General features: G+C 43.9%; 1 protein-coding gene across 1 annotated transcript; it reads left to right on the forward strand.

Annotated features, from left to right (window-relative positions):
- Positions 1 to 333: 333 nt before the first annotated feature.
- Hpx (hemopexin) lies at positions 334 to 10,338 on the forward strand. Its single transcript, XM_042691645.1, has 10 exons — positions 334 to 424; positions 563 to 621; positions 710 to 781; positions 1,084 to 1,205; positions 2,328 to 2,481; positions 3,096 to 3,308; positions 3,560 to 3,697; positions 9,527 to 9,657; positions 9,742 to 9,904; positions 10,022 to 10,338. Exons 1-10 carry the CDS (start codon positions 342 to 344, stop codon positions 10,279 to 10,281), a joined length of 1,395 nt encoding a protein of 464 aa, XP_042547579.1. The 5' UTR covers positions 334 to 341; the 3' UTR covers positions 10,282 to 10,338.
- Positions 10,339 to 10,835: the final 497 nt, after the last annotated feature.

Below are 10,835 nucleotides of genomic sequence, written 5' to 3' on the forward strand. Positions count from 1 at the left end.
CTTAAAAGCATGGAATGGCGATCCTTACTCTACTCCCTTCTCAGATTTAGGGGCACCCAGATTCATGACCAGTGTGTGGTTGAGAGTCACAATGGACTGCAAGCATGGGCTAGTCATTGCTGAAGGGGGATGGGGGCTGCTGCCGGGAAGAGGGAGTCCTGGAGTCAGATTTCATTTCAGACCTTGACCTTATTGGAGGTGATGCAATCGACCAATATTAGCATAGTCCTGGGAGACTGCTTATCCCCAATAGGGTTGAAAGTGGGGGTGGTGCTGCCACCAACTCTATATAAATTCAACCCCTGATATCCAAAGCTGTCCTGAGGCTTCTCTAGCTCAGCATGACTAGGACACTGGGAGACCCCATTGCACTGGCCTTGTTAGGCCTCTGCTGGTCTCTGGCTATTGCCAACCCTCTTCCAACGTGAGTAAAGCTAGGGCGAGGGATAGAAAATTGTGGTTTGGATTTGGATACATGGGTCCAGGTTTTGGGGTTGGGTCAAGAGCTAAGGAAGAAATATAGGTCACAATGGACCCAGGCATCTATCTGTTCTCTCTTTAGTGCCCAGGGGAATGTTGCTGAAGGTGAAATTGCGACCAAACTAGACCCCGATGTGATCGGTGAGGCTCCAATTCCCTATCATGTATGTCACTGTGTTTTTTCATCTTACTGGTTTTTCACCTTGCCAACTCCTTACCTCTACTGCAGAACGCTGCTCTGATGGCTGGAGTCTTGATGCTACCACTATGGATGGCAATGGGACCATGCTGTTTTTCAAAGGTAGGGGGCTTGGTAGCACATGTCTGTAATTCCAGCGTATTTGGGGGGAGGCTGAAGCAGGAGGATCATAAGTTCAAGGCCAGCCCGGGCTAGACCTTGTCTCAAGCAAACAACAGAAAATACACAAAAATAGCTAGGAGGAGCTCTGGGGGCCTCAGATGTATTCTTCTTCAGAGATTGTCTCCATTTGTGGGAGGACTCAGGAAATATTCATGGGTATCACTGGCAGCTTCTCTGTAACGATTTCAAGTCACACAAAATTTTGTTGTGGGTCTCTCAGTAAGTGTGGATTTTTTTTAAAGGGGAATTTGTGTGGAAGGGTCACAAATGGGTCCGGGAGTTGATCTCAGAGAGATGGAAGAATTCTACCAGCTCTGTGGATGCTGCATTTCGTCGTGGTGGCAACAGTGTCTTTCTGATCAAGGTACTCTAGGCCAATGGCAGAGTTTGGCAACAAAGAACTGGAATCAATCTGTGACCTTCTCTCAGGTTTCTCAGACTTGGAGCTTGTTTTAGTACATTTTCTGCTGCTGTAATAGAATACCCAGAACTAGATAATTTAAATGAGCAGTAATTTATTTGGTTCACGGCTCTGGGGTCTGTGAAGTCTAAAGCACGGAACTGGCATCTGGCAAAGGAACTCTTGCGTTGGTATAGCATGGTTAGAAAGACAATACCAAGGCTAGATGGCTAGAGTAAGAGAGCAAGAAAGGTCCAAATTTGCTTCCATAGCAGCAATCTGCTCTTGTAATAACTAACTCATTCCTGTTGTCACATTTATGCAGTTAATCCATTCATGATGACCTAATCGCCTCTTTATTGGCTCCACCCACCAATTCTGTTGCATTTAATTCCAACAAATGATCTTTGGGGAACACAGTCAAACTAGAGCATGGCTCATACTGATATATACCAAGCTTCCTTCTGTGCCTTTGTTTCCTTAATAAAAGCTCGGGATTATATCCACTCATTTTTCAGTTCTTGAGCCAAATTCTTCCTCTTCACTGTAAATCCTTCAGGGACTTTCCCAGCCAGACTTAGGCATTTCCTTTGTATTCCCAATGCTCTTTTCATTTTTTTTTAAACTCATTTTGCTGGGTACATGGCTAGGATGGTAGGAATTGTTTCTGCTTCTGTACGGGGGATCTTGTCACCCCACAATCCCCAATGCTTCTCAATACTTGGCTGTAATAGTCATTTAGTAACTGCTTCATTAATGACTGCATAACTTAATGAACAAATGAATGCATGAATGATTGTAGGATAACTATTTGTGGGTATACTTACCCAAATCAATAGACTAAGTATGCTTCAGGAGTATCTAGTTATTGATAAGCCAGATATGTATGCTATAGTAGTATCAACTGTGTACAGTAAAACTCAGAATATGTATTGTGCAAAAGATATCACACCATTGTCTATAGAGAGACAATGTGGAGCTGCAAAAGAATAATTGTATAACAACAATAGGTCAAAAACACTATGTGTGAATGCAGATTGGCACTATCTGAAAGAGTAGTTCAAAATAGAGTATTTTTGGCTCCAGGGTGACAAAGTCTGGGTATACCCTCCTGAAGAGAAGGAGAATGGATATCCAAAGTTGCTCCAAGATGAATTTCCTGGCATCCCATTTCCAGTGGATGCAGCTGTGGAATGTCACCGTGGAGAATGTCATGATGAAGGCATCATCTTCTTCCAAGGTCAGTAGAAGCTGGATTCCTAGAGCCTGGAGAAGTAGTAAACAGTGACAAAGGAGTAATGTTGCTAATAGTGATGGGAGTATCCACTCTGTGATTTCAGTAAGGAAAACAGGAGAAAGAGAGGGCATCATTCTAATAAAGGTACCCAGGCTAAAAGTCCTCCACTATTCCCTATGAGCCTAGGACAAATCTATGTGTTTTAGTTTTTGGTGTAAAGTACATGATGACCAAACACCTTTTGATTCTCCAGTTTTGACTTTTATCATTCCCTTACCTTAAACACTAGACTTCTAAAACTATGCTATGCCCCATATACTCCATTTGCTTCATACTTTAGGCCCTTTCCTCTGTAGAATTCCATCTTCCCTCTCGTATATGTCTTGTAACTCCTTCAGCTTTCTGTTTAAGAATCACCTTCCCTGAAAACTTCCCCTGGACTCTCTCTCTTGCTGAGATGACCATATGCACTTTGCTTTTGTTTGTAAGATCACTCTTCTCAATTATCTCCCTGCTTCCCTGTGCACCCCATGTTGTTAGTGCTGGATACATCCTGGGTCCCAGAGCAAGCACATAACCTAGCTTCCCTAAATGTGTTTTTGATTCATTGGACAAAGGTGACCGCAAGTGGTTCTGGGACTTGGCTACAAGAACCAAAAAAGAACGTTCCTGGCCAGCTGTTGGCAACTGCACTGCTGCCCTGAGGTGGCTTGAACGCTACTACTGCTTCCAGGGCAACCACTTCCTGCGCTTCAACCCTGCTACTGGAGAGGTTCCTCCCAGATACCCTCTGGATGCTCGAGACTACTTCATGTCTTGCCCTGGAAGAGGTGAGAAAACCCCAGTCTCTGGGACCTGCTGGAATTCATCTACCTTTCCTGAGCCTGTGGACTCTTGTGCCCCAGCTCTCATGTTAACTCTATTGTATTACATTGCCTCTTACCCTAGTCTATTTTCATTCTGACTCTTCCCATTGTCCTCATATGGGGAAACCCACACTCTTACTAACCCCAGCCATCTGTTCCTCCTCAGCCTCCATTCCATCGTCTTATCTGTTTCTTTCTCTTTTTCCCTCTTGCAGGCCATGGTAGAAGACACAGGAATGGAACTGGCCAAGGGAATAGCACCCACCATGGCCTTGAGTATACACGCTGTAACCCGGATCTAGTCCTGACTGCATTGCTGTCTGACCACCATGGCGTCACATATGCCTTCAGTGGTGAGAGATTCCCTCCACCTCCCCAGTTTCTGTCTTCTCTCTTTTTACTTGCATTTCTCATCCATGACACATTTCCCATTTTCACTATGTCTTCTATTTTGTCTCCCTCTCCTTTCCACCTTTAACAGGCTATACTGCACCCATGCCTCCTCTGATGCATGTTTTCCAACCTTCTCTCTCCTTGCTCAGGCTTGTAACTTCATCCATATGATCACTTCCCGGTGTCATCTACTCCCATGCCATCCACGCCCTCGGAGGACTGCTCAGTTCCAGTGATTCCTCATGTCTTCTTTGTCCTATGTGCTGCTGAGTCAGTCCTCTGGCTCACTTCTGCTCTGTCTGTGTCCCTAGGCTTCTGTGCCTCTTGGTGTCCCTTTTCTCTTGCCTGTCTTTCTGGATATTCTGGCCCCTCCTGAATTAATCTTCAATCTTTTCCCAGGTACCTAGTTCCTATGGCTAGGCCTTTGGGCTCTATATCATTTTCGATGAGATGTTTCCATTGTTGAGAAACAGATAAGAAACACTGAATACCCTTGACTTTTGGGAGATGGCTTCAAGTTTTCTCCGCTGAATGTCAATGGGCCATCCCTGGCCTTGGCCTGTGGCATCAATTGATACAGATTCATCTAGTGAGATCTGGGGATGTTCTAAGACTGGTCAGGCAGGTAGTGATATGTCATTTCTCCCATCTCCAAGAGAGGATATGATCAACTACATTTCACTCAAACTAAGATATATGTGTGATCAGATATGAAAGTAGGGTAAGTACTGAGAACATAGGAACGTGAAAAAAATTGTTTTTAACTCCTGGATAAACCTGATCTATTATGATTGCCAAGATCTACTGAAAATATCCACCTGGGGATCATATATCCTCAGCAGGAATGTATACTATAATGAAAATATATAGCTGGAATGGAATACACATATAATGAAGACATAGAACTAAACTGAGAACATAGTAAGAACATGAAAGTCCATCCAGGTGTATATGCAGCTATGGAAAGAACATGGAATCACTAGAAGAACAGTGTATATGGAGAGAGACAGAGACAGAGATAGAGAGACAGAGACAGGAGACAGAGAGAAGTCAAAACTTGAGAAAACAGTAGAACAGGATACACACTGAAATATAATGAAAATCAGCCATGGAGAACTCACTAAACTTCAAGTCCACAAGTCTACAAAGAGGACACAGCTGAACTCTTAGATGTGTGAGGGAACACAATCATGAGAACACAATTATATTAAAAAATATATGCCCAGGTGAGGACACATGGTTTTGGTGGAAATACCAAACTGGAGCTGGTACTCTGTCTCCTCCTTTAAATTTGTCTCCTTTCCCTTCCATCCACTCTCCTCTTCACAACATTGGATGGCACATGGGACCATGGTGTCTTCCCCATTTTCTCTTTACTTTATGATCTTTCAGCTTCATATCCTACTGATAATTCCCAAAGCTGTTCTCTTTTTCTGATCTGATTCCTAGAGGGAGAGTCTGAATGGCCCAGCCCTATGTTTTCATACCAGAACATATTGAAATGGTTGCTGGTCAGTCTGGATCAGCTACAGATGGCTTAGAGACTCATTACTTACTTCCTCTGCACAAAGAGAAACGCAGCTCTTATTCTCAAAATAGGGGGCCTGAACAGGATAGACTCAGCAGGAAGGGAAAGTGGGTATGACCTGTCATGACATACCCAGTTCACAAAGAGAGCTTGTGCTATGGCTAGAACATCAGGTATTGTGATTCAATTGTGATTTATTTAGACACATCAGAGGCATTGGTATGTATGATCAGATACAAAAGTTAGGGAAATGATAAGAACATTGAAAAATACCTGTGAGGTACTAGACATCTTAGTCACTGAGACATGACAGGATATCTGCCCTCAGAAAGCCGCTGGAGGGTGGGAGGAGAGAAAGTGAGAGGGAGAGGGAGAAGCAGAGCACAATAGCAAAGAAAGAAGAAAGAGAGGGCCTGGGAAGGCGGCTCAGTGGTAGAGCGCTTGCCTTGCATGCTCGAGGCCCTGGGTTCGATTCCTCAGCACCACATAAGCAGAAAAAGCAAGAAGTGGTGCTGTGGCTCAAGTGGTAGGGTGCTAGCCTTGAGCTGAAGAGCTGAGGGACAGTGCCCAGGCCCAGAGTTCAAGTCCCAAGACCGACCAAAAAAAAAAAAGAAGAAGAAGAAGAAAGAGAATACTTTCACATAGTATTAGGAGCTCTAAAAAATAGGGCAGGTTAATGTGATAGAGGAGAATGAGGGCCAATTGTACTGAAAGGAGGAGTTTTTTGTTTTGTTTTGTTTGAACTCAGGGCCTAGGCCCTATCCTTGTGCTTTTTTAAAATTCCATTCCTTCCTTCCTTCCTTCCTTCTTTCCTTTTTTTTTTTTTTTTGGTCGATCATGGGGCTTGAACTCTGGTCCTGGGTGCTATCCCTCAGCTCTTCAGCTCAAGGTGAGCGCTCTACTACTTGAGCCACAGCGCCACTTCCGGTTTTCTAGTGGTTTATTAGAGATAAGAGTCTCACGGAGGGCTGGGAAGTTGGCTCAGTGGTAGAGCGCTTGTCTTGCATGCCTGAGGCCCTGGGTTCGATTCCTCAGCACCACATAAGCAAAAAGAAAAAAAAAAGCCGGAAGTGGCGCTGTGGCTCAAGTGGTAGAACAGTAACCTTGAGCTGAAGAGCTGAGGGACAGTGCTCAGGCCCAGAGTTCATGCCCCACGACCGGACCCCCCCCCCAAAAAAAAAAAAAAAATAAAAGAGTCTCATGGAGTTTCCTGCCCAGGCTGGCTTTGAACCATGATCCTCAGATTTCAGCCTCCTGAGTAGCTAGGATTACAGGCATGAGCCACTGGTGTCCAGCTTGCTTGCTTGCTTGCTTCCTTCCTTCCTTCCTTTCTTTTTTGTCGGTCATGGGGCTTGAACCCAGGGCCTAGGCCCTGTCCCTGAGCTCTTTTGCTCAAGGCTAGCACTCTACCAATTTGAGCCACAGTTCCACTTCCAGTTTTTGATTGGTTCATTGGAGATAAGAGTCTTATTGGGACTTTTCTGCCTGGGCTGGCTTTGAACTGCAATTCCAAGATCTTAGCCTCCTGAGTAGCTTGGATTACAAGTGTGAGCCACTGGTGCCCAGCTGTCCCTGAGCTTTTTATGCTTAAGGCTAGTAGTTGATCATTTAAACCAAAGCTCCATTTCCAGCTTTTTGGTGTTTAATTGGAGATAAGAGTTTCACAGACTTTCCTGCCTGGACTGGCTTTGAACTGTAATCCTCAGATCTCAGCCTCCTAAGTAGCTACTAGGATTATAGGCATGAGCCAGTGACACCTAGCTAAGGGTGATTTTTTAAAAGCAAAGATTTCAATAATACAAAGAATTGACCACATAAAGCCTTGGAGAAAAAAGTATTGTAGAGAATGAAAGGCAAATACTTTGAGGCATCAAAAAAGAAGACCAGGGAGATGGGAAGGGACAGGAAGGGGAAACAAAGGAGGAAGCAACAATGCTTGATAAGAAATGTATTCATTATCTTGCCCATGTAATTGTAACCCCTCTGTACAGTATTTTCACAAAAAAAATCATTAAAAAAAAAAAAAAGAAGGCCAGTTAACTAGAACACAAAAAGAGCTGACCTGCTGAATTGAATGAGAAAGGAGAGCAGAGCCAGGTCACATAGATCTATCTGGTAAGGATTTTCTGGAAAAGGAAGCCAAGGTAAGGTATTGAGCAGAGCTGTGATAGGTTCTGACTTGGTTTGAGATGATCATCCTGGTTCCTTGGAGAATGTCAGCCATATAGTTATGGTTATGTAAGCTTAGAATCTAGCTGAAAGTTCTTATAGCTGATGACAGTTTGTAGTAGAATGATAGCAGAGCTGGTGAGGGGCCATCATGATGCATTTTGGACGTAGAGCTGACAGTATCAGCTGATAGAGTGGATCGTGATGAAGAGTGGAGAAGGGAAAGGAAAGGCTCAAGAATAACTCAGCCTTGGGGCTGGGAAGGTGGCTCAGTGGTAGAGCGCTTGCCTTGCATGCCTGAGGCCCTGGGTTCCATTCCTCAGCACCACATAAGCAAAAAGAAAAAAGCAGGAAGTGGTGCTGTGGCTCAAGTGGCAGGCTTCACGACTGGACCCAAAAAAGAAAAAAAAAAGAATAACTCAGCCTTTGGGAGAGCAGACAATGGGATGTTTGATAATTTCTTTTTCTAAAATTTGGAAACTCTGTGTACTCATGTGTGTATGTTTGGGGTAGAAATCAGTCTGGATGTTAGGTTTTGATGCTTAATAGCACCAAATGAATATATTAGGTAGGCCAATTAAGTTTGAAATTCAAATGTAAGGTCAGTCAGAGAAGAAGAGAATTAACAGGAAACCCTCAGCTTATAGATGATATTTGAAGCCCCAGAACTAGGTACGAAGAGCTCAATCAAGGGGACTCCAACCTTCTAATACAAGGCTGAAGAGAAAAGTCACCAAGATAAGAACTGGGTGCCAGTGGCTCATTCCTATAATCCTACTTACTCAGAAGACTGAGACCTGGAAGATTACAGTTTGAAGCTAACCCAGGTTGAAAAAGTTTGTGAGACTCCATCTGTAATTAGCCAGCAAAAAGCTGAGCAGTGGTGTGCCTCAAATGGTAAGGTGCTAGCCATGAATGAAAAAGCAAACTGAGAGTATAAGGCTCACACTTGTAATTCTAGCTACTCAGGAGGCTGAGATCTGAGGATCTGAAGTCAGCCAGGCAGGAAAGTCTGTGAGAATTTTATCTAAAATTAATGAACAAAAAAAGCTGAAAGTGGAGCTGTGGTTTAAATGGTAGAGGACCAGACTTAAGTGAACTAAGGGATAGTGTCCAGTCCCTGAGATTTTAGCCCCTGGATAGGCTCGAGAGTGAGAGCAAGAGTATGTATATGTGTGAGTATGTGTGTGTGAGAGAGAGAAAGAGAGAAAGAGACAGACAGACAGACAGATTTAAGAAAGGGTTGGTAAGCAGTCAAATGCTATGGAGATGTAGAGTTAGGTGAATTCACCATTAGGTTTGGAGGAAAGAACATTTTCAATGGAGGAAAGGAAACAGAAGAAGTAAAAGAATGAACAGATGCCTCAATGATTCCTTTAATGGATTTTTATAAAAGGAGGAGTAGAAACATTGGGTAGTGACTAAGCTATACCCTCACACCTAGCCATCTCGCAGGGATCAGAAAACAAAGCCAGAGCCCAGTTCTAGTGGCTCATGCGTATAATCCTAGCTACTCAGATCTGAAGAGCAAGCTTTGAAGCCAGCCAGGACAGGAGAGTCTTTGAGAAATCTTATTTCCAATGAACCACCAAAAAGCCAGAGGTGGAGCTGTGACTCAAATGGTAGAACACCAGCTTTGAGTGAAAAAAATTTACAAAACATTAAAAACTAAGGGAAAGTACCCAGACTCCAAGTTCAAAGCCCAGTACAGGCACCAAAACCAACAACAAAACAAACAAAAACCCAACCAGAGTTGGAACATTTTTCTTCAAATTTCTGTCCACAACATTATCTATAACCAGATCTTTGCACATGAACACCTGAGATACACAGGATGCTTCCACCAAACACTGTTTTGTTGGATTTACCTGGAACCTTCACCCTTGGTCTTCACACACGCTTCTGTCAGGGCCCTGCTAACTCCAGTTCCAACTGTGCTACAGTTTCTAACACTGCTGACCAACATCTTGATCTACTTTCTCTCATCTTACCTCTTCCTTCTTAGCCTTGATACTTTCTATCCCTCTCGTGAAACATCGTTAGTGCCTGGGCTTTTGGTACCAGAATTAGCCCTGCTTCTGATACTCCACAGGGTCCCACTACTGGCGTCTGGATACCAGCCAGGATGGGTGGCATAGTTGGCCCATTGCTCATCAGTGGCCCAACGGTCCTTCGACAGTGGATGCTGCCTTTTCCTGGGATGATAAACTCTATCTGATCCAGGTATGTGTTCAGAGAAAGGCTTGAGATGTAAATCAAACCAATATTAATCCAGTTCTCCGTTGACTACTGTTCTTTGTTCTTTAGGGCACTCAGGTATATGTTTTCCTGGTCAAGGGAGGCTATATTCTAGTCAGTGGCTACCCAAAGCGGCTGGAGAAGGAACTTGGGAGTCCTTATGGAGTCAGCCTTGAGGCTGTGGATGCAGCCTTTACCTGCCCTGGCTCTTCTCGACTCTACATCATGGCAGGTGAGAGGCTTCTAGGTGTTACTTCTCCATGGCATTGATCCCCACCAGAGCATGACAAGGGCTAAGTCAGAATCCCTATAACAAGAAGCTATTTTTTGCTTGGTTTCTTATTTCCAGGACGGCGGCTCTGGTGGCTGGACTTGAAGTTAGGAGTTCAAGCTAAGTGGACCGAACTTTCGTGGCCTCATGAGAAGGTTGATGGGGCTTTGTGCATGGAAAAGTCCCTTGGCCCCAAATCATGTTCTTCCAATGGTCCCAGCTTATACCTCATCCATGGCCCCAATTTGTACTGCTACAGTGATATGGAGAAACTGACTGCAGCTAAGACCCTTCCCCAGCCCCAGAAAGTATCAAGCCTCCTGGGCTGCAGTCAGTAAGGAGCCTCTAACAAGAGTTTGACCTGGCTCCACCCACTCCCCACTTTCCACCTAATAAAGCTCCATCCTTTTTCCTGTGGACACTGGGGCCTCAGTTGTAGAACAGTATTTACTTGAGTCAAAAAGTTAGCAACTTCCTTATTGAGGTTCATTTTTTTCCAAACAATATACATGTACATATACACATATATACACATATACACACACATATATATATTTATATATAAATTGACATTATAAAGGTGATGTACAGAGGGGTTATAGTTACATAAGTCAGTTATACATGTTGTTTTTTTTTTCTTTTTTTTTCTGTGTTTTTTCAACAATCCTGGGGCTTGAACTCAGGGACTAGGCACAGAACTTCTTTTGCTCAAGGCTAGTGCTCTACCACTTGAGTCACAGCACCACTTCTGGCTTTTAATGTGTGTGTGGTACTGAGGAATCCAACCCAGGGCTTTATGAATGGTAGGTAAACACTCTTTCACAAAGCCACATTCCCAGTCCCTACCTTTCTTTTTGAACAGTGTCACTCCTTCCCTCGATCTCTGCCAGGT

This window comes from Dipodomys spectabilis, unplaced genomic scaffold (genome assembly GCF_019054845.1).
Source record: "Dipodomys spectabilis isolate Male_0828 unplaced genomic scaffold, ASM1905484v1 ptg000145l, whole genome shotgun sequence".
NCBI lineage: Eukaryota > Metazoa > Chordata > Mammalia > Rodentia > Heteromyidae > Dipodomys > Dipodomys spectabilis.

What these genes read in the sequence shown, in the direction of transcription:
- Hpx (XM_042691645.1), top strand. Translation starts at nt 342, where the DNA reads ATGACTAGGACACTGGGAGACCCCATTGCACTGGCCTTGTTAGGCCTC. An exon ending in ACAGTGTCTTTCTGATCAAG is followed by an intron (nt 1,206 to 2,327) that starts GTACTCTAGGCC and finishes TTTTGGCTCCAG; the next exon opens with GGTGACAAAGTCTGGGTATA. An exon ending in CATGTCTTGCCCTGGAAGAG is followed by an intron (nt 3,309 to 3,559) that starts GTGAGAAAACCC and finishes TCCCTCTTGCAG; the next exon opens with GCCATGGTAGAAGACACAGG.